The sequence below is a fragment of the Chrysochloris asiatica genome, unplaced genomic scaffold, assembly GCF_000296735.1.
Source record: "Chrysochloris asiatica unplaced genomic scaffold, ChrAsi1.0 scaffold00010, whole genome shotgun sequence".
Lineage (NCBI taxonomy): Eukaryota > Metazoa > Chordata > Mammalia > Afrosoricida > Chrysochloridae > Chrysochloris > Chrysochloris asiatica.
In genome coordinates, this window is record NW_006408528.1 from 34,965,654 (window position 1) to 34,987,544 (window position 21,891).

Consider the following 21,891-nt stretch of genomic DNA (forward strand, 5'->3'; position numbering starts at 1 on the left):
CCTTTTCTCTATCAATGCAACCACTGTTAAAACAGGTTCTAAGAACCAAAATTGTCAATATTAGTATTTTTCTCACATTTCCTTCCAATTATTCTCGACTTCAACACAGTTCATGAGTTATTTTCATTTTTATACTCTACAATTACATAATTGCTCTGTTCTAGACTCATTATTTTCTTTAAACAAAAACAACTTCCCTGCACCCCAACTTCTTTGTATGTAAGGATGGCAGCAACCTTTGTTAGCACCAGGTTTGTTTTTTACCTATACATCCCATGTTAACATCACATTGCTGTTTGTTGCAGTACATCACATTAACAAACAACAAATTTTCACTTTTTGTTTATCTGTTGTTATGTGCCATGGAGTCGGTTCCGACTCATAGCGACCCTGTACAGGGTTTCCGAGGCTGTAAATCTTTACGGGAGCAGAAAGCCTCATCTTTCTCCCGCAGAACAGCTGGTAGTTTCGAACTGGTGACCTTGTGGTTCGCAGCCCAATTTTTGTATATCTAGCTATTATTTCGCTGTGAGCTAATGAGTCAGACTGCAAAGCCGTTTGAATTGCAAGGTTGGTAGTTCAAGCTCACCAGCTGCTCCTCGGAAACCCTTACAGCCTCACTATGGGTCAGATTTGACTCGACGGCACTTTACAACAATAGCCACTATTTACTGCGTATTTTATATGCCAAGTATTTTATGAACGTTGCTTTTTACTGCCTCTATAGGAGTCCTGGTGTGGCGCTGCGAGTTAATGCGCTGGACTGTAAGGTCAGTTTGTACCACAAGGTCTGCAGTTCAAACTCACCAGCCACTCCTCGGAAACCCTGTACAGGGTCGCTAAGGGTCGGAATCGACTCGACAACTCTTAGCAACAACATGAGTCAAAATCGACTCAACGGCACATAACAAAATCTTGTAAAATGAAGACAAGGGTAAAGTGTATTACAAGTTCGGATATTAAAGAAATTACCCAACGCTGTACAACAAATAAGGAGCTCAGGTAACGTAGTGGTTACAAGTCGGCCTGATAACCTCAAAGTTAGCATTTCGAAACTACCAGAGGTTACGCTGGAGAAAGATGAGGTTTTCTGCTCCCGTAAAGATTTACAGCCTCGGAAACCCTATGCAGGGTCGCTCTAAACCGGAACCGACTCCACGGCTCACCACGACCGTACAACAAACTAATGACTAAATCAACATTTAAACTCAGCGACAATCTTGAGATTGTTGCTAAGGAAGCAGGAGGTAATCTAAAGATGGTGAGAGGTCATCAGGAGACCGATGTGCCCTTCTTAGGGTTAGCTTCTTTACTCTCACAACAGCAACCAAGATACTAATATTGAAAGGCTTAGCGCAGTCCCTACAAAGCCTTCTTCCGGTGAGTTTGAGTTAAGGGACCCGCGGAGCCTGGTTCGACTTCCGGTGGGGAAGGGAAAGGAAAAGCAACACCGGAAGGGAGGAAGGTGCTGTGTAATCACTGAGGATTTGACGCACTTGGAGCTCCTAAAATGCCGGATTACCTTGGTGCGGATCAGCGGAAAACCAAAGAAGATGAGAAGGAAGACAAGCCCATCCGAGGTCAGTTGAGATGGGCAGGAATTTGGGGCCGCGGCGGGACCAGGTCTGGCTCCGAGGGGAGGATTCCAGCTCCCGGCGCGGCGATCGGGCCCTTTTGTGCCCCTTTTCATTGATCTCTGGGCAGTAGCCCAGTTAACCTGCCTGCCCTCTCTATCTCTGTCATTCCACATCCAATTTACATATTTATCACCTTCTGGTCGAAATTTGTATTCATTCTCAGCTCTTAAAGAAGTCACGCACCCTGTTGGTTCTCGCAGGCCTGAAAAGTTCCCCTGCCTTGCAGTCTTCAGTCACCTGAGTCCTTTTTTCTCCCTCTCCTAAGTGTGGCGTCTTGTTGTTACCGCTGTGTAGTCGGGATCCTGATACATAATCGTCTTTTCAGAAGACATTCATTTGACTGCATACAACTCTCACGTGGTTCAAAATTCAAAATGCAGAATAAGAATACACTAAAGTTTTTCATCCTTAACCCCAAGCACCCACTTTTCTGTGGAGTTAACCAATGTTGCCATTTTCCGCATCCTTTTAGATAGATTCTATGCTTATGCAAGCAAATGTGGGCATATACTCATTTTACTTTTTACATAAATGTAGTATGTTGTACTTACACCATACTATTTTGAAATCGTAATGTATCCTGTTGTTGTTAAGTACCGTGGAGTCGGTTCCTACTCATAGTGATCCTGCACAGGGTTTCCGAGGCTGTAAATCTTTATGGGAGCAGAAGGCCCCGCTGAACCGCTGGTAGTTTTGAACTGCTGACCTTGAGGTTAGAGATTAAAATTTTATTTCATTATGTACAGTTAATGTTGTCGGTGTCTTTCTGAATTTCCAGTTTGTGAGCACAATAACTTAATTAGTCTTTATTGATGGGCATTAAACATTTTCAATCTGTTGCACCTATAAAACGGAGATTAACCTTGATCATAAAACTTTTACCACATGTCCAAGTATAAATTGTAGGATATATTTTGTAAGTGAAGGTGTGATTTTGACAGATAACACTAACAGTCCCACCCATAGTTCGTAAGATAGACATACTGTTTTGAGTTGTGAATTCTTCTCAGTAGTCGTTTTTCTTGTTTAGAGAAAAAAAAAAAGAAAAGCTTTTTATTGTAAATTGAATGAAGGTTTACAGAGCAGATCATCAGTTTTACATTCATTAAATCATATGCTTTGCTTCATTTGTAATTCCTGTGTACTATATACACATCAGTTACTGTACTTATCTCTATTCACTTTAACTTGTGCCTTCCTTCCTGTGTCTCCTATTTTCATCTTTCCTCTGCCAACCTTTTGTTAAGTATTGCCTGCTCCGTCACCCATGTTAACATGTGTCTGCCCTCTAGCTCTGGTAGCATTTGTTGTTGTTGTCACGTGCCATCAAGTCAGAACGGACTCATAGCGACCCCATGCACAGCAGAACGAAACAATGTCCGATCCTCGGCCAACCTCACTAGGCCAACCTCACTACCGCCGCCACACTTGACGCCATCAATGATGTCACCTGGCTGATCCATCTCGTTGGGGGTCTTCCTCTTTTTCTCTGACCCTCCACCTTACCCAGCATGACATCCTTCTCCAACAACTGTTCCCTCCAGACAATATGTCCAAAGTAGAAGAGACGAAGCTTAGCCATCCTGGCCTCCAAGGAGCACTCTGGCTGCACTTCTTCCAAAACAGATCTATTGGTTCTTTTGGCAGTCCCTGGCACTTTCAGTATTCTCCAACACCACAACTCGAAGGCATCAATTCTTCTACGATCCTCCTTATTCACTGTCCAGCTTTCGCATCCATATGAGGTTATTGAAAATACCATGGCTTGGGTCTGGTAGCGTAGTGGTTATGAATCGGACCGCTAATCTCACAGTCAGCAGTTCGAAACTACAAGCTGTTCCGTGGGAGAAAGATGAGGCTTTCTGCTTCCATGAAGATTTACAGCCTCAGAAATCCTGTACAAGGTCACTATGAGTCGGAACCAACTCCACGGCACATAACAACAACAACCCTCTAGTCTGAGAATAATTTTCCCTCTTTCCCCTCCCTTCCTTCTTGAAGCATCATGGAATGTTTCTTTTATCAAGAAATTTTTTTTCTTAAGTTTTTATGACAGTCTCATACAATAAGTGCCCTTTTGTGCTTGATTAATTTCAAGCAGCATAATGTCCTCCAAGTTCATCCATGTTGTGAAGTGTTTTGCAGATTCAATATTATTCTCCAAAGTTGCTACTCAATTGTATGTATGTACCAAAGATTGTTTAACCATTCTTCTGTTGATGGGCATTTAGGCTGTCTAATCTTTTTGGTGTGTCTCTTGTAGACAGCTTATGGAAAGATCCTGTTTTCTTATCCATTCTGCTACTCTCTCTTGACTGGTGCCATTTAATCCATTTCTATGTCAGTGTAATTATTGATAGGTATGTGGTGCTGTGGGTTAGTGCACTGGACTGCAAGGTCAGTGGTTCATGCACGCTCACCAGCTCACCTTGGAAACCCTATACAGAGTCACTGTGAGTCAGAACTGACTCCATGGCACTTAACAACAAGGTGAATTGATTGCTGTCAGTTTGCTGTGTGTTTTCGTGCAGTGCTGCTGGTTTCTTTGTTCCACATAATTTTCTGTACTAGTTCATTTTGTTTATGGGTCTTCTTTTTATTTTCATTTCTGTTGTGTTAATGTTTACCAGAATTTTCTGATTTTTATCTTTTGTATTTTGATGTGAAGGTGTATTACTTTTCTCTGAGGTTACTCTGTAATTTATTCATTCTTCCCATTTTAAGACCATTTGTTTTATCTTGAAATCTACTTGACTTTCTTGCCATTTAGAAGTTTTATCTCTATACTATTCCCTCTTTTTGCTTTGTAGCTGACTTCATTATATATAGATTGATATCTCTGGTTCCCTATTTTCAGTCTTATATATTTGTTTTACTTCCAATACTTATATATCTGGATTGAGTCTTGGGTGGTGGTGTTTTATGCATGTTAATCGTAGGTTGCTGTTTGCTGTTGTCGGTTCTCAATCCAAAGTTGGTCTGGTCATTACAGATTCCTTTTAATTTTTGTTTATCTGGAAATGTCCTAATTTCACTGTAGTATTTGAAGGACAGATTTACTGAGCATATGATTCTTGGTTGGCAAGTCTTTTCTTGTAGAGTTTTGTGTATGTTATCCCCTTGCCTTCTTGCTTACATGGTTTCTGCTGAGAAATCAGAGCTTAGTTTTTTTGGTTCTCTTTCATAGGTAACTTTATTTTTCCTGAGCTCTTCTCAGGACTCTTTCCTTGTCTTTGGTTTTGGACAGTTTGGATTATGATAAGTGTTGGTGAGTTTCTTTTGGTATCTATCCTGTTTGAGGTTTGTTCAGGTTCTTGTGTGCTTATCTTTTCATCTTTCTTGATATTATGGAAGCTTTTGTCCAACAACTCGTGACGTTTTCTCTTTGCTTTTTATTGTTTCTTTCTGTTCTGGAATTCCTATTATCTGTAAGTTATTACTCTTCATGGTGTGCCACATAACATTTAGGCTTTCTTCAGATTTGTTTGTTTGTTTGTTTTTGTAGCTTACTAGTATTGAGAGATTTATCTTCAAGCTCACTAACTCAGGCTTCCATTGCTTTAGAACTACTCCTTTGTTCTTTCAATGTTTTGTCTATTAATCTTCTGGATTTCTGTTTGCAGGTTTTATATTGTTTGACCACATGCATTTCTTTTGTATTGTTCTTGTAGTGTTTTCCTGAATTCTTACGCTTTTACTGTGTTCTCCTTGCTTCCTTCCATCTTTCTGTCATTCCTTTGAAGGTACTTAGGGATCATTCTTTTCAGTTATTCTTCAGTTAGTTCCATCACCTTTTCTTCCTCAAGAAACATTTTCTGGCTCTGCAATTTGGTCATTTGTTTGAGCCATTCTCTCTCATACTGAAATTGTGAGGTAAAAGTGTCTTTTGTCTCTGGGACATTGTTGTCATGTTTATATTTGATTAAGGATTGTATGTTGCTGTGTTCTTAGGCTCTCCTCAACTATCTTTTGTGGTGCAGTTAGAGAATAGAACATACTTTCCATTCTTCATTCAATATTCATGCACCTCAATTTAGGGTGGATTTGACTGGTAGTGGGTACTGTCTGTTGTCCATGTGGTATAGGAGCTGGTATTGACTCTTGCCCAGTGGGTGGAGCTGAAGAGGATACAGTTGTGGCTATGCTGTATGGGTATAGTTGCTGTCTCCAATCGGGTGGGAAAGAGGCAAAACACTACTGGCGCACGCACGTACACACACACACACACACACACACAGGAAAACGAAACAGAATAAATATGCAAGCAACCAGAAATTAAACGAGAAAATAGTAAAGGAGAAAAAAGAAAAACGGGCAGCAACCAGGGGGAAAAAAAGGATATAATAACTAAAAAGTGAAAAGAGGAACAGAAATAGAAAAGAAAAATAAGAAAGAAAATGAAAGGAAGAAAAAAATTAGATAAAACAGGGTGAGGGAAGATAAAAAGAGAAAGAGAGTAGTAAAGAAGACGACAAAAGAGGGAAAGGACAAACAAAAGCAGGGATAGAAAGGATAACATTGAAGGGAATAAAAAGAGAAAAAGGAGAAGAGGAAAGAACAAACGGAAGAAATGCAAACAATCCAGAGCAGCTGTTAGACCCCCCGGAAGGCTACAGTAGCCCCCCAAGGAGCTCACATTTCACAAGTCCTCACTTCAGTCCCGCTGATGACTTTTCTCTCTGTTGACAATAGTAAGAATCCTCTCAGGCGTTCTCTTAAGTTCTCTGTCATCTTCCATATTTATTTTAGCCCTGCCTCAGAGGAAATTAAAAATTTTTGTCAAGTCTAACATTCCCATCTGTTTTCCTGACCCTATTCCTTCCTCCTCTGGCTCTTTGCTTTATTAGTTACCACCTCTCCTGTTTGTTTACCAATGACAGCCTCTCTGCTGCCCTATAAACATGAGAGAATGCATTGTATCCTAAAACACAGTGGAGGAAAACTTTCAACCCTCCTGGATTTCTGGTGTGGTGTTATAAGATCAGCACTGGACTGTGTTCAAACCCATCAGCTGCTTCTTGGAAACCCTATACAGGGTTGCTATGAGGTGAAACCAACTCGACAGCACTTAACAACAATACCCTCTCATGATCAGTTACATGGGAGAATATTAGCTTTACATTCATCCTATTGTATATTGTTTCATTGCCATGAATACAATCCCCTCCATGCATCATCAACCAACCAAAGGGTATACCCCACAAGCCTGACCCTCAGTTGTCAGCACCCAGCCCTTCTCTCTCTCTGGGTATAGAGTCCCCAGCCACTCCATCTCTCCATATGCTTTTTAAAAAGCTGTTCCACAGGAGAAAGATGAGGCTTTCTGCTCCCGTAAAGATTTACAGCCTCAGAAACCCTATACAGGGTCACTATGAGTCGGAACCAACTCCACAGCACATAACCACCACCACCTTTACTAGTAGTATTTCTTGGATCTCTCGATGTGTAAAAACACCGTTCTATGTTATTTTCAATGCCTGCATTGTATGGTGTGGCGCTGTGGGCTAATGCGCCAGACTGCAAAGTTGTTTAAACTACAAGGTCGGTGGTTCAAGCTTACCAGCTGCTCCTTGGAAACCCTATACAGGGTCACTGTGGGTCAGAATTGACTCAGTGGCACTTAACAACAACAGTTTATTTAACCAACATCCTTTATGAGTGTAGTCTATGTATGCACTATCTAAAGTATATAAGATAGGTAATTCATGAAGTACTTTTCTTATCCTTCCTCTCCTCTCGAGTCCTGGGACTGTTTGATGGTCATATTTGTACCATTAGAACTGTTTTCAGTTTTTTGACAATATAGTAAGAATTGAGCGAAGAAGAGAGTTGATTGATTAACTACACTTTATTTTGTTTGAATTTCATGTATTGTCTCTTTTTTTAGCACTGGATGAGGGGGATATTGCCTTGCTGAAAACTTATGTAAGTCCTTTCAGTGTCTACAAATGTAGAGTTCTATGTTGAAATGAAAAGTACTGTGTGATATTGTCCCTCCAAAGATTTAGTAATTTATAGTAAGCTTCACTGAAAAAAGTTACTTAAAGTTTCTATCTAAAGTAGATGAGAGCATAAACATCTACCCTGCCTCAGTTTATACATCAGTTTTATACTATTTGTAATTAAAGCATAATATAAGTTAGATTAGATTTGATGGTACTAAACAACAGCACTGTATTAAAAGATATTTCAAATCTTTTACATAGATCTTTATTATGTATGCAACTGAATTAGATCTGAAATAGAAAGTTTTAAAGTACAGAAAATGGACCTGTAATTTTGGATACTTTCTAAAAAGATTTACACTCGTTCCCTTGCATAATGGTGGATTGTTAGTAGGGAAATTCTGACTCTGGAATGCTTCTAAAATGATGTACTCCCTTTCTCTACTTTCATTTCACAAGCTTTTGTATAATAGTACCTACTAAGACATTAAAGGAGCTCTGGTAGCGTAGTGGTTACGAATCGGGCTGCGAACCTTAAGGTCAGCGGTTCGAAACTACCAGCTGCTCCGCGGGAGAAAGATGAGGCTTTCTACTCCCGTAAAGATTTACACCCTCGGAAACCCTGTACCGGGTCGCTATGGGTCGGAACCGACTCGATGGCACACAACAACAACAACAAAAGACATTAAAAGTTTCTACCAGTGGTTTAATAAGTTGTTGATATTCTGATGTTCTAATTAAACTGAACTTTATCTCCTAGGGTCAGAGTACTTACTCTAGGCAAATCAAACAGGTCGAAGATGACATCCAGCAACTTCTTAAGAAAATTAATGAGCTCACAGGTATGTGCTTTTTCATTCTCATTTCCTTCCCTTCAGTGTAATGTGTTAATTTTATTAACAGTTTAAATATAATTTTCCTTTTGTGAATACCAGATTTTTAAAAAATGTATTATTTTTCCTATCTGGTAAGAAAATTAGATCACATTAGCAGCGTCTTTCACTGTCTTTTTTTTTTTTTTTACGTTTTCATTGTGAATTATGTGATAGTTTACATGGGAAAACATTAACTTTACATTCATCCTATCGTATATCATTTCATTGTCATGATTACAGTCCCCTCCATGCATCATCAACCAACCAAAGGGCACACTCCACAAGCCTGCCCCTTGGTCATCAGCACACAGCCCCTCTCCCTTTCTGGGTCTAGAGTCCCCAGCTGCTCCATCTCTCCATGTCATTGTCTCTGCCTCCATCTCTGGCATCACTGCTTCTCTGGGTAGGGTCCCACACTTCACGCCTCTCCCGTGATGGTTCCAGGGACCTCCACTTATGGACTGCAGAGTCAACCACTCCCCTCCTTTTGCTACAAAAGTCTACTTTTACATTTCCAACTCTCACAGTCAGTCCTGATAGCAGTTATTCACTTTTGTACCACATGAGTCTTATCCCCATCTCCTTTCATCAGCCCCATCCAGACAGATTGGAAACCACTCAGTGGGGATTCTATCTTCCTTAGTGCCCTCTGGATCTAGGCCCCCTCTTGAAAGCTTGTAAGCCAGTCACTTCTTGCCTTTGTAGCCCCCCCCGCCACCACTCCATTTTGGGTAGCCAATGTCTAAGTTGCCCATCCCTATCTACCCTGTCTTTCACTATCTTTTGAAACCATGCTTAATGTTTATGCAGTTAGAAAACAATAAGCAAGTAATGTTTCTATTAGTTAAAGGCAATATTACTCCAATTAGCAACTCAACGTTTTTTATTGAATAAAAATATCTCACATATCAAAAAAATAGAATCTCACATACCGGAACTAAACCACTGGTCAATTCCAACTTACAACAACCCTATATAGGATTTCTGAGACTGCAAATCTTACAGGAGCAAACAACCTCATTTTTTTCCTGTAGAGTGGCTGATGGTTTGAACCACCAGTCTTCTGTTTAGTAGCCAATCGCTTAGCCCACAGTGCCACCAGAGCACCTTAAGATTTCACATAGTCTTGCTGTAATGTAAGTGGGCTGTTGCCTGGTTGTTGAAAACTGTTCTTTTGGGTAACTTGAGTGGTGACATTTTATAGTTTTTGACCTGCACACACACACACACACAAAATGTTACATATAGCATTACATTTTGGCTTGATGATTAGGTTTTTGACTATGGCTAATGTTTATTCAAAAGGGACATTTGGCAATGTCTGGAGACATTTTTTACCATGAAGACCATCAAGAAAGGTGGTAGTGGTAGGGAGGGAGTGAGAATGCTACTGGTACCTTATTGGCTAGAGGCCAGGGATACTGCTAAACATCCTGCTATGCATAAGGCAGCCCTCCACAGAAAACGATGATTCAGTCCAAAATGTCAGTACTGCTGAGGTTGAGAAAACCTGCTTTAGGCTGATGCATTACATTTCAGTGAATTTTATAATCTTCCTCTCTAGGCATTAAAGAGTCAGACACGGGCCTGGCCCCTCCAGCACTCTGGGATTTGGCTGCAGATAAGCAGACGCTGCAGAGTGAACAGCCTTTACAGGTTGCAAGGTATGACAGTGCTCTCAGTTTAGTTTTACCTGTGCTTTCAGCCACTTTTTAAGTGTCTCAAGGATAACACAATAGTTTATAAAGAATTTTTCCTAAATTCTAAGTAAATAAAAATGTCTATAAAGTCTCAAATTAAAATTCTATTCCTTAAAAACTTATTTAGGAAATATATGAAGACTTATTTATGTAAAAGATTCAAATGACCACTAAAGATCCTGAGTCAAATCTGAGTCTCCTTTGCCATCCTCACACTACCAATGCCCTTCTCAGACGTAACTAATAACAGTTTTTCCTCCTACTTATGCTGTGTGTCCTAGAAATCTCTCCATGTGTTTTATATAAACAAGAGGATGCTGAATGGTTTAAAATCAGGAAAGGTGGGCACCAAGGTTGTATCTTTTTACCATACTTAACCTATTACCATACTGTATGATAACCAAATAATCCGAGAAGTTGGACTGATCATATGGAGAAGAACTTGGCATCAGAATTGGAGGAAGACTCTTTAAGAACCTGCGATATGCAGATTATATAACGTTACTTGCTGGAAGCTAAGAGGACTTAAAATATTAAACCAACACCCAAGACTGCAGTCTTCAGTTTAAAGAAAACAAAAATCCTCACAACTAGACCAATAAATACCATCATGATACAGAAAAGATTGAAGTTGTCAAAGTCTTGGTTTTGCGTGGATTCACAACACTTATAGAAGCATCTCTCAAGAAATGATGTGTTGCAGTAGGCACATTTGCTGCACAAGACCTCTTTAAAGTGTTAAAGAGAAGCCTTGGTATTTTCAGTCACTTCATGTGCATGTGAAACGTGAACAATAAATAAGAAGACCGTGGAAGAATTGGTGCATTTGAATTATGGTGTTGGTAAACAATTGATGCGATTGAAAGTACCATGGACTGCCAGAAGAACAAATAAATCTGTGGGAAGAAGTACGGCCAGAATGCTCCTTAGATGTGAGGATGGTGAGATTTTGTCTCTCATTTTTGCACATGTTGTCAGAAGGAATCAATCCCTGGCAAACTGGAGTGTCAGTGAAAAGGAGGAAGATCCCCAACGAGATGAACTGCCATGGTGACAGCAACAGTGGGCTCAAACATCGTAACACTGAGGATGGCACAGGACGGGGCAGTGTTTTATTCTGTTGTAGGTAGGGTCGCTATGAGTTGGAACTGACTTGACTACTCCTAGCAACAGTAACCTCTTTTTCTTTCTTTTTAAATTTTTTTTAAACAACTACACTGTTGTTATTGTTAAGTGCTGTCAAGTCAGTTCTGACCCATAGTGACTCTGTATAGGGTTTCTGAGGAGCAGCTGGGGATAATAGTCCTGATTATACTTGTAGAACTTAGACTGTTTGCAGTTTCTCTTATACACAGTGCGATAGTGAATCTTCATGTTAAATATTTCTGTTTATGTGTAACGTTTCTCTGGGATATTTACTAGAGTTGTAATTATGAAGTCAGAGGCATTGGCAATTCTGAAAATCTGAAAAATAATGGTTAACCTCTTACACTCTAAATATGATCATTTGAAGCAAATGCCCATTTTGCCTGTATCAGTGTAATGTATGTGTTTATTAGCTTTTGAAATTTTCCCATCTGAGCAAAAATACCTCATTTCAATTTCTACTGTACTGATTACTAGTGATAGTTATTCCTTATACTTACTAAAACCAAAACCAAACCAAACACATTGCCATTAAGTTGATTCCAGCTTACTGCCCCCCATAGGGTTCCCCAGGAAAGAAAATGAAGAGCAACTTCAGATACAGAGGGTCTCATTAAAAATACAGGGATGTTGTTGTTAAGTGCCTTTGAGTCCGTTCCGACGCATAGTGACATTATATAGGGTTTCTAAGGAGTGGCTGGTGGGTTTGAACCACCAACCTTGTGGTTAGAAATCCAGTACTGATGCTACAGTACCACATTTGTTGTTAAGTGTCATCAAGTCAGTTCCGACCTATAGCGACTCTATATAGGGTTTCCAAGGAGTGGCTGGTAAGTTTGAACCACCAACTTTATGGTGCAAACCAACCTTGAGGTCCATTTCTTATCCTGCAGTACCACGTAGGAAAATCAAGAAATTGGAGAATGCTGACGTACTGGTTTAATTTTCCAGGGAAATATGGCTCGGATAAAATTGAATGGACCTTCGGGGTTGTCATATTCTGTAGAATGGGATCTCCATCAGTAGCCTGGTTTCTGTGGTTCTAGTTACATCTTCTCATTAATATTCTGTAGGCCCAGAGAGAATCCAGTTACTTGAATTCATTTTTAGTGGTTTAGGTTGCTTAGGCATTAATCCAGCCTTTTGCTGTCTTAGGTGTACAAAGATAATCAATGCTGATTCAGAGGACCCAAAGTACATTATCAATGTGAAGCAGTTTGCCAAGTTTGTGGTGGACCTCAGTGATCAGGTGGCACCTACTGACATTGAAGAAGGAATGCGAGTTGGGTAAGATTGCTCTTTAGAGTAAATGCACTTTCAATAACGATACCATGTCATATTCACATCCTTGGTTTTATTTTCAATGATGAACTGAGTAGTAAGGGATAATCTAGTTAGTAGTGCACTACTATAGTTGAACATCTTTTTGTCTGCATCTGCTGCCTAACTTCCCATGTGCCCATCTCCTCCAACTGTTGCCTTTTTTTTTTTTTTTTTTAAATAAAATGGTTTCAGCATGTTATAAAGTAATTGTAGAATTTGAGATGTAAGCGTAGTAATCCATGGTGTAAATGGAAGCAGCACTTGTTTGGTTTCAGGCTGAACTAAAATTCTTTTCTATCCCATTCTAGCTGTCTTTACCCTTGGACATGTTAGTTAACCCCTCTGATCTCTCTGAGTTTTCCTATCTTTAAAATAAGGATTAAGGGAGTTAATGTATATAGTGGACTTCATTCATTCTGTACATTTTTGTATCCCTTATTCCTCTTCAAGTCAAGGGTTCCTTACTGCTGTGTAGGTTGTTTGCCACGGATGAGTTAGTGCCCTAAGTTTTAATGCTGTCTTTAGACTGTATCTCTCTGTGCACATTTAAAGTATGGTTTTGAGGCTAAAAGATTAGACATATAAATGTAGTGGAGACTTAAAAAAAATGCGTTTAAAAAAAAAATGTGTTGATGAGTATCTTTTAAAAATTTCTTAGTGTGGACAGAAACAAGTATCAGATTCACATTCCACTGCCTCCTAAGATTGACCCAACAGTCACCATGATGCAGGTAAGAAATGTGAGGGAGGAGGAGTGGCATGGCTCTGTGCTCTTAAACCCCTCTCTCCAAAATAAACTGGAACTACTAATACATTGTTCACATGTGGGTTACATACGTCAGAGTTTCTGGGAAACTATAAAACATTTTATTTTCCCAGATAGAATGCCTTTATTTTTCTGTCCCTTGCAGGTATACCAAATAATTCACCAAGGTGTTCATCAGGCAATCTATTGTACTTTTATTAAAATCCTTACTTGCTATCAATTTTTTTTTTCAATTTAAGGTATTTTGGGTGTCTTCTACTGGATAGATCATTTGAGCTGGTGGTCAGAAGCCTGTGGATATATGTTGTGTTTTCATTCCCCTTTTAGGTGGAAGAAAAACCTGATGTCACATATAGTGATGTTGGTGGCTGTAAGGAACAGATTGAGAAACTGCGAGAAGTAGTTGAAACCCCACTACTTCATGTAAGTGGCTTCATCTGTTACATTTTTTATTTCTTTGCAGAAAAATTTAATAGCTTGTGTATTGATCACTGAAATTGTCTATGTTAAATAGTTCTTGATATTTAATTATTTTCCTTAATGAAAATTTTTGAGGGAGTCAGGCTAAGAGTAGAAGTTGGTAAATTCTAGAAGAGATTAAGATACGATAAGGATAGTCAGGCATGCTTAAAAAGAATAGCAATAACAGTCTGCAGTTTCGAGTGTCAGAGGAGATTGGGGTGTAACACTTTGTTGATGTTAGGTGCTGTGGAGTCAGTTCCGACCTTAGTGACCCTATTCACAATAGAAGGAAATATTGGATGGTCGTGTGCCATCCTTACAATTGTTGCTATATTTGAGCCCATTACTGTTGCTATTGTGCCTGTCCATCTTGTGCCTCCTTTTTGCTGATTCTCCACTTTAGGAGCTCTGGTAGCGTAGTGGTTACGAATCGGGCTGCAAAGCTTAAGGTCAGCAGTTCAAAACTACCAGTTGTTCCATGGGAGAAAGATGAGACTTTCTGCTCCCGTAAAGATTTATAGCCTCAGAAACTCTATACAGGGTCGCTATAAGTCCAAACTGACTCCACGGCATATCACCACCACCACCACCATTTTACCAAGCATAAAGTCTTTATCTAGGGAATGGTCCCTCCTCATAATAAGTTCAAAGTATGAGAGACAGAATTGCCATTCTGTCTTCTAAGGTGCATTCTAGCTGTACTTCCAACACAGATTCCTGTGTTTGAACAAACATTTGTTTGTTCTTCTAGCAGTCCATGGTACTCTCATATTTTAGCTTTTTAGCAATGTGTAAGATACAGATTAGTTTAGATGAAACCATATGTTCTGGTAACATCAAGAGGAAATGAGTTTCTATTGAATCAAATTACGCTTGAGAAGATCATGAAAAACAAGGGTATTAAAAACCAGGTAATGCTTTTGCTCTTTAAATACTAACATTATTTAATTAGGAAAAAAATGTTAAGACTGAATAATAGAAACACTTTTTAAAGCATTAGGTGTTAGTCTGAGTTTAGATTAGATCTTATGGTTTAGAATAATTATAAATTCTGTTTTAGGTCAAGTATATTGTAAGGAGTGCTGGTGGGGATAGTGAGTTACATGTTGGGCTGATAACCAGATGGTTGTTGGTTCCTACCTACCAGCCACTCTGCGGGAGAAAGACGAGGCAGTCTGCTTCCATAAAGATTTACTGTGTCTGTGGACCAATTCCCCTGATTGATAACCAAGTCACTCAAACCGGGAGTATTGCCCACTCCCTGACGAACGGTTATATAAAGAAGCAGCCAAATTGTATTCCAGGCTCCTCCTCCTCTTCTTTTGCAAAGGTGGAAGCCCCTCCTTACCTGTCTCTGTAAGAACATCTATGCTTATAATAAAGCTATTCTTCCATTTCCCTTAAAAAAAGAGACAGATTTACTGTTTCTGAAGCAAGTCTTTCTCCTCTTGTGTCACTAGAAGTCTGAATCGACTTACGGCAGTGGCTTTGGTTGTTTTGTTATATAGATCGTGGATCTACAATTTTTGTTTTAAATATGTTGCTGTAGAGTCTTATTTTTATTATACACAGAAGTAACCTGTAAAAATTGTGTCTCCATCACAGCCAGAGAGGTTTGTTAATCTTGGCATTGAGCCTCCCAAGGGTGTGCTGCTCTTCGGTCCACCAGGTACGGGCAAGACCCTCTGTGCTCGGGCAGTTGCTAATAGGACTGATGCTTGCTTCATTCGTGTTATTGGATCCGAACTGGTACAGAAATATGTGGGAGAGGTAAAGTAAATTTATCACAATCAAAGATTATGTTGCTCTGTGAAAAGATCGGTGAAGCTCATGTATTAAAATGGCACTTCCACATTGAGGAATGAAAAGCTGAAATGTCTTGAGGGAGTAATTGTCATTAGAAGTTTAGAAACCCAGAAGCCTCCTGCCTCCCCTTGTTTGGAAATACAGGTAGCCTGCTGGTTATGAACGGCACCTCCTACCTCCTTTTAATATTATGTGAATTCCCCCTGACTGAAAACTACCGAAATAGCCCCCACTTGTAACAAATCCTTCATCACAGTCACCTTCACTTCTTGTGTGCTTTCAAATCATTTGAGAAGATTTTCATCCATTTTTTTGTAATACAGTTACACTAAAAACCAAATGCACCTAGTCCAAGTCACCTACATATTCCCCCCACCCCCTCCCTTTCAGACACAGGTAGATTCCTACCTGTGTTACTACTATCCGTATAGTAGTAACCTGAGGATTGTGTATTCAGAAGGATGACATTTTCTATAGATCTAGGTTGTAATACAAAAACCGCTCAGGAAGTTAATTCAAAGTGTACTTTGACTTCATGGTAGTGTTTTATGTTCTTACATGGAAGATGGAACCTGAGTTGTCTCGGTGGATAAATATTGTGGGTGTTTACACACACATATACCTACATGAAGTTCCTAGTTTATACATGCACAGGTTTATTCCAAACACAGCAGGTTTACACATCTGTCTGCTCTCTGTGGATGGCTGCAGAACAGTTCTCTCAGTTGTTTAGTCTAAACAGTGGCTTCCAAGGGTAATCTGCTGGAGCGGTTCCGTTCAAGGCAGAAAGGTCATGCCAGCACTTTTGGTGTTTTGGGGGGGATTCCAAAGGGCTGGTCAATCTTGTTAGAGACTCTCAAAGACATTTTCAGAAAATGGGAAATTGCATTGGTGAAAAAAAGGCCAGGAAAGTTGTACCGAGGACTTTCTTTCCCATCCTGCAAGTGTTACCTGCTCATTCATCAAGGACAGCGAGGACTGTCCTGTGAGAATTTCCTGAGAAACCTTCCCCGTAAACCCCACACCCTAGTCTTGTCCCTTCAGAGTTCCATTTTGCTTTTCAAACTGAAACATTGAAAAGGAACATGATTTGAGTTGCTTTGAAGACGCCACAATTGTTGTTTTGACATAGTGTGAATTGAAGAGTGCAGAATTCTCTGAGAAGAAGGGTTTAAGAGATGGGAATACTGCCTTGAGAAATGTATAGACCTAGAGGGAGCCTTCACATTTTCTTTTTTGTTCAATAAAGATTTCTATGATTTTTGTGGGAATACTTCTGACTTTACCCTTGCATGTGTGTGTATATTGTTGGTAGAGAATAAGTCTAGGATTGTACCTATTGTATCTGAACCCAATCACTGGTAAGTATATTTATACCAGCGATTGATTATAAAAGGAACTGCAAAAGTTGGGACACACATCTTTCCCTGATCAAATTCTATAATGAGAAGTTATGAGTGGTAAATCAGATGCTTATATTTCCTCAAGTTTTACTGATTTAGAATGGTGCCTTTATTTTATTTTACAGTGTTAATTTAACCTCCTCAGGTCCTAAAATTCTTTGTCTTTAGTAGTTAGATATGAAAACTAGTTAATATTGTTTTGAGCCATTAAGATTAGTCTGATGGAATGATCAACAACTTCAGTGTTTTTTAGGAGTTAATAAGCATTATAATGATTGAGAATACTGTTATAGATACTAAAAAGTTTGAAGCATAACTTTTTATTGTATTTTTAAAGATCTTAAAACCAATTCTGAATTAAATTCTTCTTCTCTTAAGGGTGCTCGAATGGTTCGTGAGCTCTTTGAAATGGCCAGAACGAAGAAAGCCTGTCTTATATTCTTTGATGAAATTGATGCTATCGGAGGTATGAATAATATTTTAGAGAACTGCTTTGGGGTTGGGCTCTGTAAGACTTCTTTTTTCCTTCTCTTTTGAGCTTTTTATTATCATTTGGATGCAATGACACTTCCTGAAACTTCTAAAGTGATAATGGGTGCTTATTTTTAATTCTGACCCTTTTATGATGAGCTTTAGGGCATTGGAGCCACAGATTCTAAGAAATAGGGCTAAACTAAAAGGGGAAAGCAACATATATAGATAGATACATAAGAATTTCTCAATGGCAAATGTTTTATGTAATGAATATCCGTAAGACACGTTTTAACAACTCCCAAATTGGGATACATCTTCAAGTAATATAAGACTGGGACACAGTTTAATTTTCCTTTTTAAAAATACTTTTTTGGATTTCTGGTGATGTTTACAAGCAGTTTAGGTTCCCATTCAACAATTTCTACACCAGTTGTTTAGTGGTAGTGGTTACATTTTTAACAGTGCATGAGCAGTCTCCATATTTCCATCCTGGGTGTTCCATTAATCTAGTTTTCCTGTCCCTTTACATTCTCAAGGTGTTGGTTGATTGTCTCATAGGTGAAGTGAGGTGGTGGTTTTTTCATGTCCATAAAGTAATGTTAGCTGTATGATCTAGTCAGGTTACTTTAACTTCTGAACCTTTGCTCATCTTAAAAAGGAAAGCTTATTTCCTGAGTTTCCTTTTAAAGTTCATATTAAACCATAAAGGTGATAGAGTATGAAAGCACCAGTCTCTCTTCTAGACACGACCATTCTTAGGTCTGTATCAGAATAGCTGTAGCCTTTCGTGGTCGGAATGTGCTAAATGGTAAAAACGACTTGAAAATATAGAGGGTCCATGCAACACTGTTTGGGGACTGTGTCTGGGTTACCCAGATTCTTGTTTTTAGGTGCCTGGGCCATGTTAGCTTTGAACATTCTTCAATTAATGCTTTTAACAACTCTGATGTGACCAGAGTGTAAAGACTCAGTGTTGTGACTCTGAGGTTATTTTGATGGTTTTGCACTGTTATTGTGTCAGGGTACTCTGAAGCAGTGATTCCAAAGTGGATTGGGTTTTTGTTGTCTCTGTATGCCATTGAATGGATTCCGACTCATAGGAGGGGTTTGAACTGCTGACCTTGCAATTAGCAGTCCAGTACTTATCCTACAGCACTACACCAAGACTCTGGATTGTGTATAAGATGGTTGAATAGGGTGTCGTTGTTGAGTGCTTAGTAGGTAAAGGAAGAAAATACTAGAATTTTCCTATGTATTTGATTTTAATCTTAAATTTTTTCTTTTTAAATAAGGTATGTTTTAGTATAATACATATTTACGGTGGTGGTAGTGGTTGTGTGCCATTGAGTCAGTTCCGACTCATAGCGACCCTACATAGGGTTTCCAAGGCTTTACATTTTTACAGGAAGAGAAAGCCTCATCTTTGTCCCACAGAGCAGCTGGTAGATTTGAACTGTAGACTTTGTAGTTAGCAGCCTAACACATAACCCACTTCACTGCCAGAGCTCCTAATATGTATTTATACAATGAAAAAAAATTATTTGGAGCTTCTTAACATTTTTTCTTTTATATTTTTTTCTTTTTTGTTCTTCTGGTTGAAATGAAAGAAAGACTGACATGAACCTAATATGCCCAAATCAGCATAAAAGCTATTCTGATTCTACTACATTCTGGACTTAGCAGTTTTAAGAAATTTAAAGTAGTATGAGTAATGTCCATGCAGAATAATATTTTCCTACAAAGAATCCAAAAATGCTAAAGTTTGCATCATGTCCTGTTGCCTAAGCCAGGTGTATATTCTGTTAATTAAAAGGTGTTTTTGAGTGATTTGAAAAGCAAAGTTTCTTGAAGGAGATTTTGTAGATTCATTTTGTAGTTTGTTTTGGTAAAGCAGGCTTTTCTTAAATAGGATCTGCTGAAAGGTGAGGTGTGCACTTGTCCTGGAAGGCGTGATTGAGCTGAGATGTACGGAACACCCAGTTACGGAGTGCTGCTCGAAGTGATGGTTCTGCTTATCTCTTTATGTTCTAAGGGGCTCGGTTTGATGATGGTGCTGGAGGTGACAACGAAGTGCAGAGAACAATGTTGGAACTCATCAATCAGCTGGATGGTTTTGATCCTCGAGGCAATATTAAAGTGCTGATGGCCACTAACAGACCTGATACTTTGGACCCAGCACTCATGAGACCAGGGAGGCTGGATAGAAAGATTGAATTTAGCTTACCAGATCTAGAGGTAAGAAAACGATTTCCTTTTAGAAAGTGGGTTCTTGAGATTTTTTTTTCCCTATAACGTTTTTTTTTTTTTTTTTGATTTGTTAATTCTGTCTTTAGGGTCGGACTCACATTTTTAAGATTCATGCTCGTTCAATGAGTGTTGAAAGAGATATCAGATTTGAATTGTTAGCACGGCTGTGTCCAAATAGCACTGGTAAGTGGCAAGTTTTGCTTACATTTGCTGGTGTGTATGTTCTGGCTGTTTTCATTAAGCCCATTTCTTTTCTTGGTGTTTGGCAGGTGCTGAAATTAGAAGTGTCTGCACAGAAGCTGGCATGTTTGCGATAAGAGCACGGCGAAAAATTGCTACTGAAAAGGATTTCTTGGAAGCTGTAAATAAGGTCATTAAGTCCTATGCTAAATTCAGTGCTACTCCCCGATACATGACTTACAACTGAGCCTTGAAGGCTGTCAGTGAAAACACTTCTTTTCATTGGAATCCTAGCCTTATATAAAGAGACTTGTTAACAAGCATTTCACAGAAAAATAAATGGTTTCAAATTCAAAACTGTATGTTTTTTCAGCTCTCTTCTCTGCTACTGTGGAACCAAAAAATCAAACCCCTGGCTAGCAAGTCAGTTCCTACTCATAGTGATCCTTCAGGACATAGTGAAACTGCCCCATTGGGTTTACAAGGCTGGTAAAGTCTTTACAGAAGCAGACGCTACATCTTTATCCACTGAATGAGTTGGCGGGTACACAGTAGAAGGTGACAGCTAAAGTCATTAGGCAGAAGAGTCTGTTACAGTGTAGGTTGGCTTTTTTGATCCACTATCATTTAAAAATAAAACATTATATTAAGTGCTAGCTTAGACGGTATGTGTTCTAGGCATATGTTGAGTGTTGTACAGATACTATATCTCTCACTGTAACCTCTCATCTGCCCAGTGAGGTGGAGCTGAAGGATTTACGTCTAATGGCTACAAAACTTACCTGCCTGAAATACTCAGTGGCAGAGCTAGGTAGGATTCAGGTCCAGTTTTTCAGCTTTACCATCTATTTGAGTAATCTTTATTCTCTTCAACCCCTCATCAAAATAGTTCATCTAAGCAAAAGACCACAGATATTAGGATGTGATGTGTGTCCCCCCATTGAATAATAAAGCTTTGGCCAAACATTTTTTTGACGTGGAAGAAGCATTTGCTGTTATACATTAAATAAATCAAGATTTTTTTTTTTTCTGGGGAAGAAATGAGGAAAAAAGACAAAAACTTGTCAATGGGAGAGAGGGGAGAGTCAAAGGAAATTTGTCTTATCTGTAAATGTTATTACTTAAAAAGAAAATCTATCCACGGGTTGTCTCTGATTTCACATTGTCATGAGGGAACTAGAAAAGCCTGGGCGGTTTTAACCGGCAGTGAGGCGGCCCAGCGAAGGCAGAAGGGAATGCACACATATCATGGAATTGGCTTCAGACAGAAATGCTTCTTTTCATTTTGTAATCAGTGTAAAACTGTTGGACTTCTGGATTGCAGTCAGGTATTTCTAAAATACAGGTTGTGTTAGAATCCTCAAAGGGGCTGCTTAGGTTACTCCTGTGAAAACACCTTTCCACCACAGTGTTTTCCCCAAACCTTCTGAGACTCCAGCACAATAAGGACCATTTTTATTGCAGTTCAATATTTGTGAATAAATAATCCAAAATAGCAAGAGCTAGATAAATGTTTAATTCACAAAAGAAAGAGTTGACAATATAGAAAATGCTGTAAGTGTTGTATTGATACATTTAAACTTATAAAAGGTTTCAGACAAAATTAAAGCACTTCATTCATAAAATCTAACATCCTTAATATTTTATTTATGTAAAATTATCAGAAAAATTCTGGGTTTCTTTTTTTCTAACTCTGCCCTGTTCTCTCTTGAAGTATGAACTATAGAGTGAACCATTTCCAGGTTTAGCTTTCAATAAAGTATATTCTAGTGAATTACTGAAGATGTATGTTTTTGTAATGTTTTGATTAGAGAAATGTAAGCATTTAGAACACATTCTGAAATCTTACTGCTTTTTCATATAGCCACATCATACACACCAATTCGAGACAACTCACAATGATTCTGTTGAGCTAGCTCCTAAAGGT

General features: G+C 39.0%; 1 protein-coding gene across 1 annotated transcript; it reads left to right on the forward strand.

Moving 5' to 3' along the window:
• Positions 1-1,417: 1,417 nt before the first annotated feature.
• Positions 1,418-20,346, forward strand: PSMC2 (proteasome (prosome, macropain) 26S subunit, ATPase, 2). Its single transcript, XM_006834368.1, has 12 exons — positions 1,418-1,580; positions 7,525-7,562; positions 8,343-8,424; positions 10,022-10,121; positions 12,459-12,590; positions 13,285-13,357; positions 13,720-13,815; positions 15,460-15,624; positions 17,442-17,529; positions 19,570-19,772; positions 19,871-19,967; positions 20,054-20,346. Exons 1-12 carry the CDS (start codon positions 1,511-1,513, stop codon positions 20,209-20,211), a joined length of 1,302 nt encoding a protein of 433 aa, XP_006834431.1. The 5' UTR covers positions 1,418-1,510; the 3' UTR covers positions 20,212-20,346.
• Positions 20,347-21,891: the final 1,545 nt, after the last annotated feature.

Bases quoted from the DNA above. Each gene is read 5' to 3' on its own strand.
- PSMC2 (XM_006834368.1), top strand. From the start codon at position 1,511: ATGCCGGATTACCTTGGTGCGGATCAGCGGAAAACCAAAGAAGATGAG. The intron at 13,816-15,459 runs GTAAGTGGCTTC...TCTCCATCACAG, and splicing joins TTGAAACCCCACTACTTCAT to CCAGAGAGGTTTGTTAATCT. The intron at 15,625-17,441 runs GTAAAGTAAATT...TCTTCTCTTAAG, and splicing joins TACAGAAATATGTGGGAGAG to GGTGCTCGAATGGTTCGTGA.